General features: G+C 36.3%; 1 protein-coding gene across 1 annotated transcript in view; it reads right to left on the bottom strand.

Moving 5' to 3' along the window:
• nav2a (neuron navigator 2a) overlaps positions 1-19,733 on the bottom strand; it is a 251,125-nt gene that overhangs the window by 2,252 nt on the left and 229,140 nt on the right. Inside the window, 16 exon segments of the mRNA XM_030130568.1 lie at positions 1,037-1,237; positions 2,889-3,007; positions 3,096-3,292; positions 3,382-3,453; positions 4,752-4,903; positions 5,980-6,215; positions 7,342-7,519; positions 8,466-8,561; positions 8,652-8,755; positions 10,124-10,310; positions 11,554-11,707; positions 14,209-14,381; positions 16,516-16,524; positions 16,917-16,955; positions 18,328-18,348; positions 18,472-18,641. Of these exon segments, the coding sequence (XP_029986428.1) occupies positions 1,037-1,237; positions 2,889-3,007; positions 3,096-3,292; positions 3,382-3,453; positions 4,752-4,903; positions 5,980-6,215; positions 7,342-7,519; positions 8,466-8,561; positions 8,652-8,755; positions 10,124-10,310; positions 11,554-11,707; positions 14,209-14,381; positions 16,516-16,524; positions 16,917-16,955; positions 18,328-18,348; positions 18,472-18,641 (2,108 nt within the window).

The raw sequence follows: 19,733 nt of genomic DNA, 5'->3' as shown, positions 1-19,733 counted from the left end.
ATATTCTACCTGTTGCCAAATGTGTATGTAATGCACATGTATAAATCATAGATAGATAGATACTTTATCGATCAATTTCCTGCAAATTGATTGGTTATGACAGCAGTACAAAAAACACACTGACCCATCACAGCAGACATCCCACATACAACCAACAATGGAATGTTAAAGTGTTAAAAACAGAATAAAAGATATATAAATATATAATATGTACAATAAAAGTAATGTAAAGTAATACAATAAAACAAAAGTCATAAGTCATAAGTTTAGGCATAATGTTAAAATTGCATTTATGTATCTTAAAAAATTTCATTTTTTTCAGGTTATTCACATCTTTTATTGTGAAAGGGTAGTTTGTAAATAGAAATACTTTCACAGGTTAATGTTTTTTATTACATTAAATAAAGACAAAAACTTATTGCCATCATTTATAAATCATTATACTATTATTTTACTGGTCTGGCCCACTTTAGATCAAATTGGGCTGAATGTGGAACCTGAACTAACATGAGTTTGACATAACTGACTTAATATTTTTCAGTGTATTTTTGGCATTTCACAAATTCGAAAAGCTTCATTGAACTAATGACTTTAATCTATACTGACGAAATAGAAAAAAATCATCCTGAGATTCTACCTCTACTCCATTCTAGAAAGAAAACATGTCGGTCTAGAAATGATCATACCTATTATTTGTCATATTGGTTTAGAAAATTAGCAATATACGTTTCCCTTGGTTATTGTCTAAACATTGAAATTATTATAAAATTGTGGAATATGCAATTTTAGTCTAAAACTGAACCTGCAGAAACCCTGATTGAGTTATTTTCTTTACTTTTTCCATTTATACATATTGTGAATAACTTTAAGGACATATCTTCAGTCTGTGTTTATGAAATGACTCTTGTGACACAAGTTTGTTTCCGTTACATTTTTACACATTTAAAGTCTCTACTGAATATATTTAAATGCAGGGTAATTCAGTGTTTTCTATTCAGGCTGTTAATGTGTGTTTGTTGTGTTTTTTTGCACCCACCAGTGGGTCAGCGTCGCTGTCGCTTTGTGGCGGCTCCTTCCTGATTCCTTCCCTCGGAGCCAAGTAGCCGTCGAACCCCACGTCCTCTGGGCGGAGCTGCAGCAGCGGCGGCCAATCAGCTGGAGTGGACGACGGCGACCAGGGGTAGGTGTCAATCACCCAGGCGGCAGGGTCCTCCCACGCTGCCCGGCGGCCGTACAGCTGCAGAGGGGGGAGGAGGGAACATGAGCTGGGGTTAAGAGGCAGCAAGGGGAGGGTTTTATCTGCTAACCAGACTTATGAGGATGAGACAAGATCAAACATTTAATGAAGACTGTAAAACATTGGCTGGAGGCAGTTGAATGTAGACACTTAGTGCTGTTAACATTCTTATCTGACAGATCATGGTGTCACTTGTTCTTTCCTTAAATTATTTACATTTGTGAAATTTGCTCTGTTTAATTTCCTTCTAGATCACATAACATCTTATTACTTTAAAAATACAATGATAAATGTGCAGCGGTAAATCCCAAATACATTTCTCTTCTTCCTAATGCGCTAAAATAAAGGCATTTTGAGTTTTCTGAGCAGAAATAGCAGAAGTAAATATGAAGCAAAAATGTGAATAACTGGATCAGGGGTGTATTTCAGGGGCCACATTTAGCCCAGTATGATCTCAAATGGACCGGACCAGTAAAATAACAACAGTGACAAAACTAAAGTTACACTACAAAAATGTTTACATCTACAAACTATCCTTTTAAAAAACAAGTGCAATTTTAACAATATTATGTCATCATTTATACATGTACATTACAACTTACAGATCACAGTGGATCTACAATTACACACAACATTTAGATATAAGCATAATATGATTAAAATTGCACTTATTTCGCTTAAGACATTTCAGGTTCATATTTGTTCAGATTATTCAATTTTTTGTGAAAGAATGGTTGTTAAATTTTATATTTTTATACTAAAACAAGGAGAAAATTTTTTGGAGTTGTCATTATTAATAGATTATTATGTTATTGGTCTGTAAAACTGAACTAAAATAATTTTAACATCCTTGATTGTTAATATGTCACAGTTATTCTTCTGAATCATCAGTGAAAAAACTTGAAGAATTACACTGTCCTCATCACGACCCAATAAAACCTGCAAACAGTTGATCAATGAGGTAAATATTCATATTAAAATTTATTGTGAAAAGTTCTCTCTATTGCTTTTATGGGCATTTACTCTTTGGCAAAAAATTACAAAAAAAAACTCCACCTGAATGAAATTAAGGATGTTTTTTGGAATTTTGGCTTTTCCAATGGGACATGTCATAATGTACATGAAAAATACACCTAATGTATTTTTCTACAATTTATTGGTTATTGTTTATACAGATCCCCATTAGCTTCCACCTTAGTGGTTGGTACTCTTCCTGGGGTCCGTTACAATACAGATACAATTACAAAATACATACATAAATAAAAACAAGTTTACAATTCACATTTTTAAAAGGATAGTTTGTTGATGTAAACATTTTTGTAATGCAATTTTACTGGTCCAGTTGAGACCATACTGGGCTAAATTTGGCCCCTGAAATACACCCCTGATCCAGTTATTCACAACAAACCAGTTCATGGACGTGCACATAATTCACCTTTTAATTTTTGCTTCATATTTACTTCTGCTATTTCTGCTCATAATGAAAGTAAACTTGTGTTGTGTGTTGCTGTCCTCATTTCTTTTTCGAGCTCTGCCTCCTAGGACACTCGGGGCAGAGAACACATTTCATTTTACACATTTTATAATAAATCTGACCCTGTAAGTATCTGTTTAACTATAATAATGATGACAGTATTTCTCCTTGTGTTACCTGCAGTCCTTCTCGAACGGCCTCCAACATGTACGGGATGATGGAGTAGTTCCACAGGTCTGTGAACCAAACCCTGGACCCCTCCACATCCATGGGACAGGACAGGAAGAGCCGAGGTCCTGCAGGACGTCAAACACACCACTGAGACACAGAGGCCACATCAGGAGGTTCAGGTCTATGATAATGGACAGCATGGCAACCTCTTACCGATGGTGACGTCGGAGGAGCTGTGCGTCTCCAGGAAGCGGTTGAGGTGATGCCAAACCCTGGGGATCCAGTCGATGATCTTCACCAGCTCCATGTTCCGGGTCCGGCTGCCGATCTCCGTCTCGATGAGCTTCCTCCTCAGGTATCGGCCCAGGAAGCCTTTGACCGGCTCCATGTGGTTGGCACACAGCACCCACCTGCCCAGAAAACACACATCAGACCCTGGACACGTTCTCTTTTACCTGGGACGCTCTGATCCAGCGAACACAGAACTGCTGCCGTTTACCTGAAGTTATGATGGAGCTGCAGGTTCGGGGCAGACGACGTGGCCTGGCTCATGGTTCCAATGATGTAGGGACTGAAAAACAAACGCCACATCCACCAGGTCAGTTCACCTTCAGTTTATGTCACTTGAGCTTTGAATGACTTAGTGGGAAACAGTTTCCCATCTACTAACAGCATCTGACCAGAAGTATTATACACAATATGGACAAAAGTATGTGGACACGTTGAATTCAGCTGTTTCTTTTCTAACAGGTGTCTGGGATACAAAACGATAATGAGAAATTTCAGAATATAGTTTTATATTGGGATGAATAACATTGCATTGGTTAGTTTGGTTTAAATGATCTTTATTTCCAAAATGCCTCAGAGATGGTTTTGACTTAATTTCTCTCAACAATGATTTTCTGTGCATGACTATGATTTTAAATTTTCTACCTCTAAATTTCTAAAATATTTTTTGTACTCTGACTGTAAATATTAATTTTCTACCACAACTAACCATCTACTTTCTTCACATCTCTGAGGAAGAAAAAAAATCTCCTATTAAACTTTAAGGAAATATTGATGTTTTTATCTCAAATCATCATGAACACCTGTAGACATGTGTCCCAATATTTTTGTCCATGTGGTTTATAAATATGCATGCATCACAAACATCAATATTTCCTTAAAGTTTAATGGGATATATACTGATATTTATAAATTGTATGGACAAAAACATTGGGACACATCATGTCTACAGCTGTAAGATGCCCCGTTTATGCTGACATGAGATAAAAACATTAATATTTCCTTAAAGTTTAAGGGTAGATTTTTCTTCCTTAGTGAGATGTGAAGAAAGTAGATGGTTAGTTGTGGTAGAATATTAATATTTACAGTCAGAGCATGAAAAATATTTTAGAAATTTAGAGAAAGAGAATTTCTAATCATAGTCATGGATTAAAAAAACAAAATCAATGTTGAGAGAAATCAAGTAAAAACCATTTCTGAAGCATTTTGGAAACAAAGATAACAATTTAAACCAAACTTACCAATGCAATGATATTTATCTCAATATAAAACTATATTCTGACATTAGTCATTATTGTTTTGTATCCCAGACCCCTGTTAGAAAAGAAACCCCAGAATTCAACATGTCCATATAGTGTATTTGAGATGGAAAACAAATGTTGAGTAAACAGGGTTAGAGATGATCTGAAATTATCCTTTACCATATTTGCAAAAGAAAGCTGGCAACACTAGTGCTTTAAGTAAAACTTGAGTTATACTTAAATCACAATTTTCCCAAAGTTTGTGGATAGATAGAGATGTAATAGAGTGAATGTAATATAAGCCACAGATGCATTGTGGGTAAATAACCTGTGTACTGACCAGTGCTGGTAGTTGCAGTTGAACAGGCCGTTGAAGATCTCTCCCAGTGAACTGATGTGGTGCAGGTTGTCCAGAATGACCACCAGGGGGCTCTCCGACCCTGCCACGCCGCTGCACTGTTCAGCCAAACCTGACAGGTACTGACGCAGCTCCTGCAAACGGAGAATTAAAATCAGAGAGAATTAAGCACCGCAAGTAACCGAACCCTTAACAATAGTTTAACATTTACATCCTGTTGCACCCAACTCTAAGACTAACCTAAATGTTTGATTCCATTTAAGTATCTCTAACACCCCAGTTCAATCTGTCTGACTAAACCTAGATCGCAGTTTATGGTTGCATCGCAAACTGACCCTTTATTATAAAAAAAACTCAAAAAACACCCAGTATTAAAGGTTCAATGTGTAATATATAGTGACATCAAAAGGTGAAATTGTTCTGCTCCCCAACCATCGTCACAAAAAGTATCATCAGCTTTTTTGACACTAATAAAAACATAATTCTGATTATAATTAATTTCTGTAATTAGATCCTCCTGTAGACATGTAAATCTTAGACACTGGAGACTTTAAGTGTCTTTCTATGCACTGGACTGAACAAAACTACAGTTAATTATTAAGGTTAGCAGTTTTATTCTCAATAGGACAGCACACACTTTTATTTTCTATTAATTAATTTTACATAATAAATAAATATGGGTTCATTTTTAATTTTGTAACCAGACTTTTCTCATTTTTTAGTGTGGATTTACCAATATAAAACCTAAATTTACTAAACAGCTGAAACAGTTTATTTAAATTCAGATTAAAGACCCACCTGTTCTCAGCTGCATTTGAATAGAGTTCTTATTCAGAAGTTCAGATCTGCACTGTTTCTTTTAAGCTAAAAGTTTTTATCTCTGCATTTGTTTTTTTAATGCCTATACTTTCTATTGCTTCCCTGCTGTAATGCTTTTAATGTTTTATGTAAAGCACTTTGAATTGTACTGTACATGAAACGTGCTATATAAATAAACCTGCCTTGCCTAAACTCTGATTAGAATTAGAACTTTTTTAAATCAAAGTTTGGTTAAAGTTTCTCTAACACCAATTCAGATTGATTTTATCCTTACACTAAGCTTTAAAATCTACCACAGTAATATTCCGTTTTATTATATGATGTAATATTGGTGAATCCAACATTTGTACTCGTTTAATGAAAATCTGTTTCTTTCATAGAATGCTCGTACCTTGCTGGATTTGTGGTCGACATTGAAGGTGACGACGGCGTGCGGGGTCAGAGGTCGTCCCTCCAGAAGCAGCAGGTGTCGGGACAGCTGATTGGCCAGGTAGGTCTTCCCGGTTCCGCTGGGACCCGACAGGATGACGCGTCGATGCTCCTTTAGCAGTGACACGTAACGCTGCAGCATCGGCTTTGGGATCAGCGTGTCGAACACCAGCGAGTCCACGTTCTCACTGCTCACACCTGAACAAACACACCCACGGGTCATTCACGTCTGTACGAGGTCACGGGGAGGCGGCTAATCCTGCCTTCACGTGCTATGGGAATCATGGTAAATACTAGTTACGAACTCAAAAATTACACATGAACACCCCCTCATGTTGTATTTTCCACTTGAGATCTCGGAAAAAAATTTGATCCATGAGTTTCCGAGATAAAAATAACCTTTGACCTTTTCAACATGGAGAGAAACAAGGGATTCATGCTTTAATTAATGCTCTGCTATTGCTAGTTGATGATTTTGCACATTTATAGTATACACAATGTGCAAAAAAAGTTAAAAAATTCTGTAGCAGATGAATTAACACGTCCAAAACTGTTACCCAAGTAGCAGTGTCACCTATTTTCCATATCGCTATGACAACTAAAGCACTTGAACACAACGTACTCGTAATTTCTAATTCACAGGTGGAAAGATTCAGCTTCCCGATAGCACCTGAAGGCAGCATAAAGGCCCATTCATGCTCACTTTACGTACGTCCATTTCAAACAGCATCAAGCGTCACTGCCTTTATACTTTGAGCCGTCCAATCAGTCCACCAGAGGGCGCCACTCTTAATTAACGTACTGGCCAAATATGAAGAACAAAGTCACTAATAACAAACATGATATTGATGAAGGTAGTTGTCATAAATATGGTGGTAGTTTTTCAGTAACTCCCACAGACTTGCATTGAAAAGTTCCACCATTTCTGAAAATTATTCTCTTCAAATCGTGACACTGCCCCCTATGGTTCCAAGTGGTACTACAACATGTTCTCTATCTGGGTTTGCATCTACAAGCTCCCACAGAACGGACAGAAATACAGACGTAATGAACGCAGAGGACAGACAGAACACGCCGTCTATATATCCTCCTGAGACCCAGCAATGCATTTTTGTCCTCTGTAGGGGACAAGAGTTTCACAGCTTTATTTAAAAACTATCTAAAACCACTATTGCATCATGCTGTTTCCAAGTTATTCCAAGACAGTTATTTGATGTAAAAAAGCCAAATCTTCTCCTTTCTTGGGTCTCAGGAGGATATGTATGCGTCTTTAATGTAGAGCATGAATGGGCCTTTAGTCTCAGACCGGGCTTTGGAGGCGGACCTTTGAGCTGGATGCTGATGGTGTTGCTGTCTCCCACCAGGTATCCACAGGGCAGGAGCTCTGGCGTCTGGGCAGCGCTTGGGCTGCTGGGACGGTGGATTTCACCGATGTTGTAGCCCTCCACGCTGTCGGAGGACAGACCCAGCTGGTTCACCGGGTCCACGTGGGTGATATACTCCTGTAACACACAGTGTTCAGAATTTAGTGTAGAGCAGGGGTGGGAAACAGATGACCGGTGGGCCCAAACTGGACCACCAAAGGGTCCAATCCGGCCTGTGGCATGTATATGCGAAATGCAAAAATTACACTGAAGATATGAACAATCAGTGATGTGAAAATCATGTTAGTTCAGATTCCACATACAGGCCAATTTGATCTGAAGTGGGTCAAACCAGTAAAATAATGACAAGTCTATATTTTTCTCTTTGTATAAATACAAAAAATAACATTAAATTATGAAAATATTTACAAACAAAAAAGGTGTAAATAACCTGAAAAAACTGAAATTTCTTGAGAAAAATAAGTGGAATTTTAAAAATATTATACCTCAACTTATCATTTATAAATGTGTATTACAGATCAGATCTACAACAACACAAAACATTTAGTAACAGGCAGAATATTGTTAAAATTACACTTTTGTTTAATTGACTTTCTCCTTTTTTTACTGTAAAAAAAAGTCAAATTACATGAAAAAGTTTATGTAAAAACCATCCTTTCACAACAAAATGAATAATCTGAAATGTCTAAACAGAAGTAAATGGACTTTTACCTGCTGTTATTGGATAAAACATGTCAGATTATACTGTTTACATGATCAATAATAATTTGATACCTCCAGAAATCAGATTATGATCAGATATTTAGTGTATGCAGTATATAAACAACCTCACTGGTGAATAATTTAAAGCTGGTTAAAACATAATGTCTCTCACCATTGACTGTGATTCAATTTTTGCCAGAAATAGGTCACATGGGAACAACTAGAAGGGGCGGGGCTTCAGTAATAAAGCTCTAATCTAATTGAATCCATGTCTGGTTTAGTCTTTGGATTTTCTTTCCCATAAAATTATAAAACCTGAAAAACCTGACCATAGAAGACATGACAGTGTGTGTGTTTTTACCTTGAACAGACGGCGGACCACCCCATCCAGGACGTCCCACTTGGTTTTCCCGCTCACGCCGATGCAGCCGATCAGGAAGTGACGAGGTCGACCCTCCTGCCACGAGAAAAAAACACAACTCGAGGTAAGAAACTGAAACCCTGAACCGACCTGACCCAAAAACCCTGGTCCAGATCTTTTACTCACGTCTCCCCATTTGCCGCCGTCGTCATCCAGGCTGACGAAGATCTTCACGTGTCGACCCTCCTTCCTCATCCCGCCTTCGCTGCCTGTGTCGTCCAACAGCATGTCTGACAGAAGAGAAGAAACAACACGATACGAGACATGAAATAAATGACAAGACTGTAAGTTAAACATTTATCTGAAAAACTCAATTGTCCTAAATCCTAACGTCAAGGCCTTTATGATTTAAGTCTGTATCATACAAATGCATTTTGTTTTAATTTAATCAGATAAAAATCATTACACACATAGACATGGGAGAATCATTGGTGATAAAAGCAAAACAGACAGAAGGCAACAAATACTCTATATGGACAAAAGTATGTGGACATGTTGAATTCAGGGGTTTCTTTTCTAACAGGGGTCTGGGATGCAAAACAATAATGATAAATATCATTGCAGTGGTTAGTTTGGTTTAAATTGTTATCTTTGCTTCTAAAATTGGTTAGTTGTGTTGTTTTTCTTTTTTTTTTTATTGTTTTTATCTGAATCATATTTGTTGTTTTAATCTCTATTTATTAAAATGTTAGTTGTTTTGATCTCTACTAACTTATGTGCTTATTGATCATTCCTATCCCTAAGTTTTATTTATTTTTTTAAACTTGTGTCATATTCTTTGCCTTTCTTATGCTGTAGCCCATGTCCTACCCTGATTTCTAAATGTTATTACTACCTTTGTCTGTAAAGCAGTTGGGGTCAACTTCTGTTGTTTTTAAATGTGCTACATAAATAAACTGATTTGATAAAATGCCTCAGAGATGGTTTTTACTTAATTTCTGTCAACACTGATTTTGTTTTTTGTTTTTTATCCATGACTATGATTTTAAATGTTCTTCCTCTAAATTTTTAAAATATCTTTCGTGCTCTGACTGTAAATAATAATTTTCTACCACAATTAACCATCTGCTTTCTTCACATCTCACTGAGGAAGAAAAATCTACCATTAAACTTTAAGGAAATATTGATGTATATAAACATTTGTCATTATTGTTTTGCATCCCAAACCCCTAAAGCCCTGAATTCAGTGTGTCCCAATACTTGTGACCATATACTGTATTTAAGAAATTGAACAAATGTCAAGTAAAATTAAGCAAAACTACATTCTGAAGCATTTTGTAGATGGCAATGTAAACAGAAATGACATCTTTGGTATTGATGGAGGACCAATCATCCTTATTTGTATTGTCTGAGAAGTCACAGACATATCACTGTGAGATTCAATTGTAATTTTCAGATGAATGGATGAGAAATTGTCTAAATTCACTATTACTGATTCTTTTAGGTTTTGATTCTGCCTCCACCTGCAGCGGAACAGTTTTTAATCTTCTATCAGCACTTCTATTTTTTCTCCAAACTGCCTCATATTAACTTTTTCCACTGAATGTTCTGACAGGTTCAGTGTGTACACAGGTCTCTTAAGGTAGACTTGGTCTTACCCAGGCTGGTGGACTCGCTGGTGGTCAGGTTCAGGCTGTGCTGGGGGAGTCCTGGTCCGGCTCCGGGGGCCTGGCTGTGGGTGTGGGGGGGTGGGGAGGATGAGATGGAGGCCTGAGATCCGGTTCTGCTGCCCTGGTTCTCCACCTTCAGACGGTCGTTCTCCGCCTTCAGCTTCTCGATCTCCAGCTGTGAACATGAACACGCACAATCCAGACCTTAGACCAGGTCCAAACCATCCAAACCTGATCTAAGCGACGACTTCAGTATGTATTTGGACACGTTTTCTAATTGACCATTCCAGAAAAAACTGTGAATACATTAGTTTTTTAGACTAAAACATGTTCTGCTTTTACTTTGCATTAAACAATTAAACTGTTTCCATTTGTAGCCTCTTCACAATCTACATTTTTAGGTGCACTTGTAGTATTCATGTCAAATTACTTGGACCCATACCACGAAATTTACATTAGTACAAGTACTACTGACATTAATAAATGATAACAAATACAACAGTAACGGTAATAATTAATATGATGTTTTTGTTGAGGCTGAATATAGTTCCAGAAACAAACAAAATAGGAATAATTTAATTCCATCAGTGAATAATTTTTGCTGTTCTGCTCTATCATATGTGTTTGTGATGTAAGAATGTGTTTGTTTTTTTCCATTTTGCACATTATTATTACTATTATTTACATACTTTTATTATGAATTACATACTGTTATTATGACTATTACTGTTATTGCTTTATTATGTTTATTCTGTGATTATTAAACTATATGATTGATTGATGTTTTTATTTTGAATATTAATGTCAAAACGGAAGAAAATAAATACACAAAACACTTAAACATAAGTCATATAATACATATTCAAAAGGAGTGAGAAGAAGCATAACTTCTTAACTCCCACCCCTTCTCCTTAAATAACTAATAACAGTAATAGTCTTCCTAGTCGAAGCATATCTATACTATAATATGACTGATACTTATTAATTTGGTTTCTGACTTTATATTATAATAAAGCCATATATATCTATCTAATATATGTTATAATATACATCATTTATTTTTATTATGACAACTTTTTTTTTTAAATATAGTTACTGTTATTACTATTTTCTTGTAATATTTCTTATATCTATACATTTGGTGTTTTGCTGCTATTGGAACCTTCATTTCCTTAGGGTTCTGTTCGAGGATCATAAAATTAACCTTTTGGTGACTTAAAGTGCATCATTATGAACCACTTATTGTCTGTTTGTGCCCATTTTAACTGAACATTTGTATCTTTCAATCACTGTAAATAACAGTGAAGACCTTTGACCCTAATGTCAAAATGGGCTGTTGTACTATTCCCCCTCAGTGTTTTCAGTTTCCCTGTTTCCGTTCTCTGACCAGATGTGGATTTGCTTTTGCGTCCACTGACCTGCATGCGGTTCATGGCCTCTCGGAGCTGGTCCAGCTGGTGGGCGGAGCTTAGAGCCTCCAGCCGGATGTCTGTCAGCTTCATCTCCTTCTCCCTGAGCTCACTACGCAGCTGCATCACCGTCTCCGCCTCGCTGTCCAGACACTCCGACAACCTGCAGAGAAATGCTCACGTGAAGGCGGGGCTATCTGCAATTTGTTTACTTTTACTTTAATAATGGTTCAATAAAGAGAAATCCCCAAAACAGGCTCTACATGTGTTATTTCAATATTATGAGACAAGATGAACAGATTTGGTCAAAATGTTCTGGTTTTTTGGCCTGGCAGTGTATTTTGTTAACAACCAGCAGACTGAGGAACAGCTTTGGTGAGGTGAGCGGCAGCTAATGGCGATCAAACTAATAAACTAAACTAAAAGTAATCCAATATGGCCGCCACTCTGTGACATCACAATATGCAAATTAAATGAGCACATTTTTTTTTCCCCATCATAAACTTTTAGTCATACCCAGTATTTTTCTCATTTACAGTATGACTTTATCTCAAACCACTTTCAAGATACGTTTTGATATCAAATTGATTTTTTTTTTTTTACTCCAGCGTCTAAAGGGTTAATATCACCTCAGTCTGTATATCATGTCCATTATCCACCTGTATAATATGTCCATAATCTGTACATTATGTCTATACCACTTAAATATATTCATTTATTATCTATTAATTAGTGCTGGGCAGTGATTAAAATTTTTAATCACAATTAATCGCATGGATTTCTGCGATTAATCGCATAGTTATTGGGGAGGGGGGGTTGCCGGCATCAACAGCGTGTTTTGCCTTTAAGTGATATTTCAGACTTGAAGTACTCCGGTGATAAAAAAAAAAAAAAAATTCCACATGTCAGTGCTTCCAAACAACTTTGTCCTTCTCAACCCCATCATCTGAAGACATTTAAAATGAAAATGTCCATGGAAAAGACCGGTACTTTTCTCCATGTTTATGTCCACACCAGTTTATTTCCGCTTGTGAGTGATTGACAGGAGTCTTAAGCCCACTAGTAAGTACTAATACTAATAAGACCAATAATATGTGATGTTCAGTTGTTAAAGGCAAGCAAAGGGGGCCCTCTAGTGGTCAGAATAAGTTGCACTAACGTATGTTTTGTCCTTTCAGTGTTCCCGTAGTCAGTTCAGACATAAGAAGGAACTAATAAACACGTTTCTTTTACGCTGTTTCTACGGCCCCAAAAACGTTTGCCTGTGAGTATTTTATGTTCAGTTGTCGTAAGAATGAATAGTATAAAATATATATAAGCTGGCATATTATACCTTAACATAACCAATGAATTTACTTAAACTTAGCATGAGCCTGCATAAAGAATTAGCAACCCATCTCTGACTGCTAGCATAAACGAATTAGCTTAAACATGTTAATAACACATTGTAATAAACACATCCAAAATAACGTCATAAACATGTTTCTAACGGCACGTTTGCATGTGAAATTATTTAGCAAACAACAGAATGATTGATACGTACAGGCGTTGCTTCTGCAGGAGTTAAATAAAGTTTGATTCAGCATTACTCGGAAAGTTCACTGGCTTTTCTCCTCTAAGCTCGTGCACAGTTCACACACAGCACTGGAGTGTGGAGCGCCAAAATAAAAGCATGAGTTTCAAAATAAGAGTCCATATGTATAAATGAACTAAGGCTTGCTTGAAAGGCAGAACGGCATTAACGGGAGATAAAAAAAAAAAAAAAATTGTCGGCGTTATTTAATGAAAGAGTTAACGCGGTAATAACGCGTTAACTTGCCCAGCCCTACTATTAATACATTCATTGTACTTTAATCTTTATTAATCTGTATATAATTATCTGTATAGTGTATTTATATCACCCCAACAAAATATCCTTTATATTTATGGATATACTGTATACAGGGGTTGGACAAAATAATGGAAACACCTTCACCTCAAGATGATAATGCCCCAATCCATACAGCTAGAATTGTTAAAGAATGGCATGAGGAACATTCTAATGAAGTTGAGCATCTCGTATGGCCGGCACAGTCCCCAGACCTCAACATTATTGAGCATTTATGGTCAGTTTTAGAGATTCAAGTAAGACGTCGATTTCCACCGCCATTGTCTCTAAAAGAGTTGGAGGGTATTCTAACTGAAGAATGGCTTAAAATTCCTTTGGAAACAATTCACAAGTTGTATGAATCAATACCTCGGAGAATTGAGGCTGTAATTGCCGCAAAAGGCGGACTTACACCATATTAAATTATATTTTGTTGATTTTTTAAGGTGTTTCCATTATTTTGTCCAACCCCTGTATATACTGGTTGCACTGGTTAGATGTCAAACTGCATTTTGTTACCTTGTACTTGTACATGTGTAATGGCAATAAAGTTGAGTTTAATCTAATGTGTTAAATGTAATAACTGTTAAGAGTCTCATTTGAGTCACATTAACCCCATTCCAAACATTGTTTACTTTGAAATATTCCTTGTAATCTGACCCTTATCTTATGATGTTGACTTACATTAAATAAATCTCATGTTTTCCCACAAAGAGTCAAATTATTAGTCATTAAACCTCGTACACACACATTTATCCATCACTGTGCTGCGTGTGTTGTGAAGGTTGTGTACGTACAGTGTGTTGGAGTGTGTGTTCCTGAGCATGTGACTGCTCGCCGTCGTTCCGTTGTGTGGGAGTTTAGGCGACGACGGCAGCGACGAGTCCGTCATCTCCTCGATGTCCGAGTGCGAGGATGCAGACTTTGGAGATTTCTTTTTGCTGAAGGCCTGTTTGAAGGAACTTCTCAGCTGTGGAACGAAAACACAAAAACACAAGGAAAAGGAGGTGAATGATGGTCAGAGAATCCACCGAAAAATACACGGAGGAAGAGGAGGAAGAGGAGTGCACTGGGAAGAAGAGGAACAGGAGGAAGATACAGCTGTGGAAAAGGGCCAGTGAGTCAAAGAGAAGAAGGGAATTATGGGTAGAAGCTCTTATGACCGGAGCTTCAACTCAAACAAAGGTCAAGTCTTAAGGCTCATTGTTTAGAATTTATAATTTAAAAAAAAAAGTCGTAATAAGTAATAATACAAATACTACACTGCTGCATTTATTTTACCATCTTCAGTTCATAGACTACTATTTTTCTTTCTTTTATTTATTTTTATCATCTTTCCTGGTCATAAGGAGGTAAAATATGACAGAGTCAACGTAAGGTGCATCAATGTGATTAGCCAATAAAACTAAAAAAAAAAACATCTTATAATTGCTCTTCAATGCATTATGAAAAAACATGAAGTCAATACTGTGTCCTTATGTATATAGAGTTTATATGTAAACTGTTTATTTTTTGTTATTTTAATTTTCTTACTTAAAAAAAAAAAAAAATCTTGTATTTATAATTTACTACAGATATAACATCCACCCGCAAAAATCTGTTGTATGTATTTAGACATTTGACAATGATTCTGATTCTGATGTGGAAAAAAATCTAAAAAAAACAAAACAAAACAAAACTATGCAACAGAGGTCACAAAAACAAAATTTGTGTCTCTGCTAAATCTTTAGCCCTGTCTAAAATATTAAGACGTATCTGGATATGAAAAGATAAAAAAATAATAAACAATGAGCCTTATTTATACTTAATTAGAATCTGAATGGATTCCTCTTATTTTTTTACTTTGTATTTGAAAGATAAATCCACCCTTTTTACTTTTTTCATTTATATCATTATGACAATACCACTTTCCCAAAACCCTATTCATCTACTTCCAGGCCATATTTTCCTAAAACATTTCAACATGGGTGATACTGTAATATATTATTATTATTATTATTATTATCATTATTATTATTATTATTATTATTATTATTATTATTATTATTATGATGATGAAATATTATTGATTTTATTGTTTGGTGTGAGAAACTTCAGAAAATGTTATATATGATGTCCTAAAATGTCATCTTCGGTCCATAGATATTCAATTAAAGGGTCTATATGTCATATTTCTACTTTCAAATACTAAAAAATGACCTAAAACTCTCATTAGTGTTTAGAATAAAGAGCTGTGAAGTTCTGCTAAAGATGTCAATGTATTGGACTGTAGAGATATGAAGTGAATTTACTTTTAATAACAGGCTGGGGATTTAGGTGACCACTAGAGGGAGTAGTGAGTCACTGCTGGTCAATATCAGTACTAATAGAACACCTTTAAGAGGCTGGGATCTCTGTAAAGGTTCGTTAAGCATCTTTGTGTCATTTATGCGATAAATGATATACATTTTTCAAATCAGATTTTATATTTTGTGTGTTTTTTGGCCTTTTGTGTTGATATAGTGGGTTAAAGTGAAAAAAATAATAGGTAGATGAGATAGATGAAGTTGTGCTGAAAAAAAACAGATACCAAACATGGGTATAGTAAACATTTCTTTATGTAGTATATAAAGGCAAAATTGAAACTACTCAAAAACAGCCATAATGGGCTCAGACCCCTAAGGGTTAAGAAGTTTCAGTTTGTTCATGTTATTCACATTGTTTTAAAGGATAGCTGGTAGATGTAAAAGTTTTTAGTCGCATAATTTTCCTTTTTTCACTCTAAAACACAGAGGAAAGTTTGGAGTTGACATTATTTATATATTATGTTATTGTTTCACCGGTCCGGCCCACTTCAGATCAAATTTGTCTTAATGTGTCTCCTGAACTAACATGAGTTTGACCCCCCCCGCAGTAAACGCATCATCAGTGGTGAAAATGCTGAGTATTTAAGGGTGACTTTTTCCTTTCCAGAGCTGGTTCAGTCGGTCATAAGAGCAGTTTTCAGGGGGAAGCAGTGAGGAAAGGTTCTACAGGACCAGGAGGAGAAGATCCAGGTTAGTATCGTAGAGGAGGTGCAGGGTTAGGCTGCGTTCCTGATCTATGTGACTCAGCTCTGTTCTTACCTCGTAGACCTGCCACATGGAGCGAAGCAGAGGAAGACAAGGAGACAAAACAGTACAGTTCATATGGGCCCCAAAGAGGATCTGAATGGACTACATCACATGTGGGGGGGGTTGGTAACGATCCACTGCTAACACCCATGGCCCCTATACACCCCCCCCCCCAATCCCCCGGTCCACCTGCATGGACCAGGATCCTGGGGGGTCTCATCCACTCACTGTTTATTATCACTGGGATTTAAAGCAGGAAACTCGATACAGGCTCAACAACCACAAAGAACAACAGGGATCCTACAAACACTGATCAGGACCAGGACGCTGAGACCTGGACCACAAGACCTGGACCACAAGACCACACAGTCTACAGGATGGGACGGAGGGAAAATACCAGTATAAAAGCATACGTCATCGTCTTTGACTTGTCCTCCTGTGCACAAAATAGTCTTAAAGCAACAAAAAGAAAGAAAAACAGTCATTTTATGTGACAGTGGCTGGTTTTTCCTTTTATACAACCAGTTCATAAAACTAATCTGCAAAAAACACCACTAACACACTAAGCACTGATTGGTGATTTGCAGGAATGAAAATGCCAAATTCACGATTTCTGCTCGTTTTTTCCCTCTTTAAACCATTTTAGAAACTGTTCATTTAGGTTTAGATCTGACTCATGTAATGAAACAATAACAGACAAACTTTTCAATATTATTTTCCAGAATCAAGATGAAGAAATGGGTTATGACTGGTTCTGCAATGTCGAATTGTGTGCTAAAATAAAGAAAACATGAACTAAAATGGAAAAATAAAACATAAATGAAATTAAATGAAATAAAAAACTAGAAGCACTCGGAGAGCACAGACCTCCGCCAAGGCTGATCAGTGGCCCCCCCCATGGGCCCCCCACGCCAAGGAGGTTATGTTTTTGCCAGGGTTTGTTTGTCTGTCTGTCTGTTTGTCTGTCCGTTAGTGTGCAACATAACTCAAAAAGTTATGGACAGATTTTGATGAAATTTTCTGGTCTGCCCCCCCCCCCCCCCGTGGGCCCCCCCACCCCCGATCACCACCAAAATTTAATCATTTCTTCCTTATCCCATTTCCAACAAACCCTGAAAATTTCATCAAAATCTGTCCATAACTTTTTGAATTATGTTGCACACTAACAGACAGACAAACAGACAAACAAACAAACCCTGGCAAAAACATAACCTCCTTGGCGGAGGTAAAAATTGGATCAAATGAAATTAAATAAAAAATAAGTTACAATTAAATTGAAATAAAAAAATTAAATTAAAGTTAAATAAAGTTAAATAAAAACAAAATTAAATAAAGTGGTAAGAGAAAAATCCATGAAAAAAATCCTTGAAAAAAATTTTTAATTCATGAAAAAATAAAGTTAATTATTTTCGGTATTATTTTAGATATCAATTTAATTAATTTGATGAATTAATTTCACTTAATTTTTTAAATTAATTTAATTTTAGTTTTAGTTATTACTAGTTATTACTAGTTATTAAAACCCTAAACTCATCCCTGTCTCTCAGAAATGACATGAACTCTGCTGATGTTTATGTTAAATGTACATCATATTATGATTTATTTGGACAAATTAACTAAATGTTCATCAGTATTTGATTTTGGTAATTAATACTGAAAAGCATTATTTTCATTATTTGAGTTTTGGTTTTACTTTGATGTAATTCAACCTTTAATTATGTTTTACTTTTAGCCCAAACATCTGTGGTCTTCACCTGCAGATCATCACATCCCTCATTACGTCACACTGAACTGAAGTGAACGTGTAAAAGCCAGATTATTCACCTTTTCTCCTGTGAACGACGCCTGAGGGGGAGAAACCCAAACACATGAGACAAAAACACTAAACCCAGACATCTGTCCGTCCGTCCATCTGTCTCTCATCACCTTTCGCTGCTTTTGAAACGTATCTGGACCTTCTCAACTTACCCAGTTCTTCTTGTTCTTCTTCTTGTTCTTGGCGTCGGCGTCCATGTTGGAGCCCACGCTGGAGTGGCTGGTGGCGCTGGCGACGCTGCTGACGCTGTCGGACGAATGCTGCCTCCGGATGCGGAGGTCGGGCTGCTGATGCTGCTGCTGGGGGCTGCCATTGGTACCGGCTGGAGGAGGGGGAGGGGAGGGGGGTGTTAATACCACAGTTAGATTGAGGAAATCAGGTGGAAAATACACTATATGGACGAAAGTATGTGGACACGTGGAATTCAGGTGTTTCTTTTCTAACAGGGGTCTGGGATACAAAACAATAACGACTGTCAGAATATAGTTTTATATTGGGATAAATATCATTGCATTGGTTAGTTTGGTTTAAATTAAAAGTTGTTTTTTTTTTCTTTTTTTCCCCCAGGAATCATTTTGGTTTGATTTACATTTTTATGGAACCTGTTTCCATAAAAATACATTAGTTGTATGAAATTTTGCTTCCATTAAAACAAGATTTTTAAAGATTATTTTACAGTTTGTTGAGGTTTTGAAGCAAAATGCAGAAGAAAAAAAAAAGCTTTCAATGGAGTATCAGCACTGAGGATGATACACCATATGGACAAAAGTATGTGGACACGTTGAATTCAGGTGTTTCTTTTCTTACAGGGGTCTGGGTTCCAAAACAATAATGACTAATGTCAGAATATAGTTTTATATTATGGGATAAATATCATTGCATTGGTAAGTTTGGTTTAAATGATCTTTGCTTCCAAAATGCCTCAGATATGGTTTTTACTTAATTTTTCTCAACATTATTTTGTTTTTTTTAATTGATGACCATGATTTTAAATGTTCTTCCTCTAAATTTCTAAAATATTTTTCATGCTCTGACTGTAAATAATAATTTTCCACAACTAACCATCTACTTTCTTCATATCTCACTGAGAAACAAAAATCTCCCAATAAATTTAAGAAGGAAAGAAGGAAATATTGATGTTTTAAACTTAAATCATCATGAATAGGACATCTAACAGCTGAAGACATGATGTGTCCCAATACTTTTGTCCATATAGTTTATAAACATCAATATTCAAAGTTATGTTAAATAATTGGGAAAAGGATAAATCTGGATGTAGATGATTTTCTAAGTGATTGAATCAGGTTCTGCTTTGAGATGCTTTTAAGGAACATTGTAAGGAACTGAAGGTGTTTTTATATGTATGGTTTTAGTTTAGTGTTTTATGTATGGTTTTAGTACTGACTTTTATTGT

Source organism: Sphaeramia orbicularis, chromosome 3, assembly GCF_902148855.1.
Source record: "Sphaeramia orbicularis chromosome 3, fSphaOr1.1, whole genome shotgun sequence".
NCBI lineage: Eukaryota > Metazoa > Chordata > Actinopteri > Kurtiformes > Apogonidae > Sphaeramia > Sphaeramia orbicularis.
This window is presented reverse-complemented; position numbering and strand designations above follow the sequence as displayed.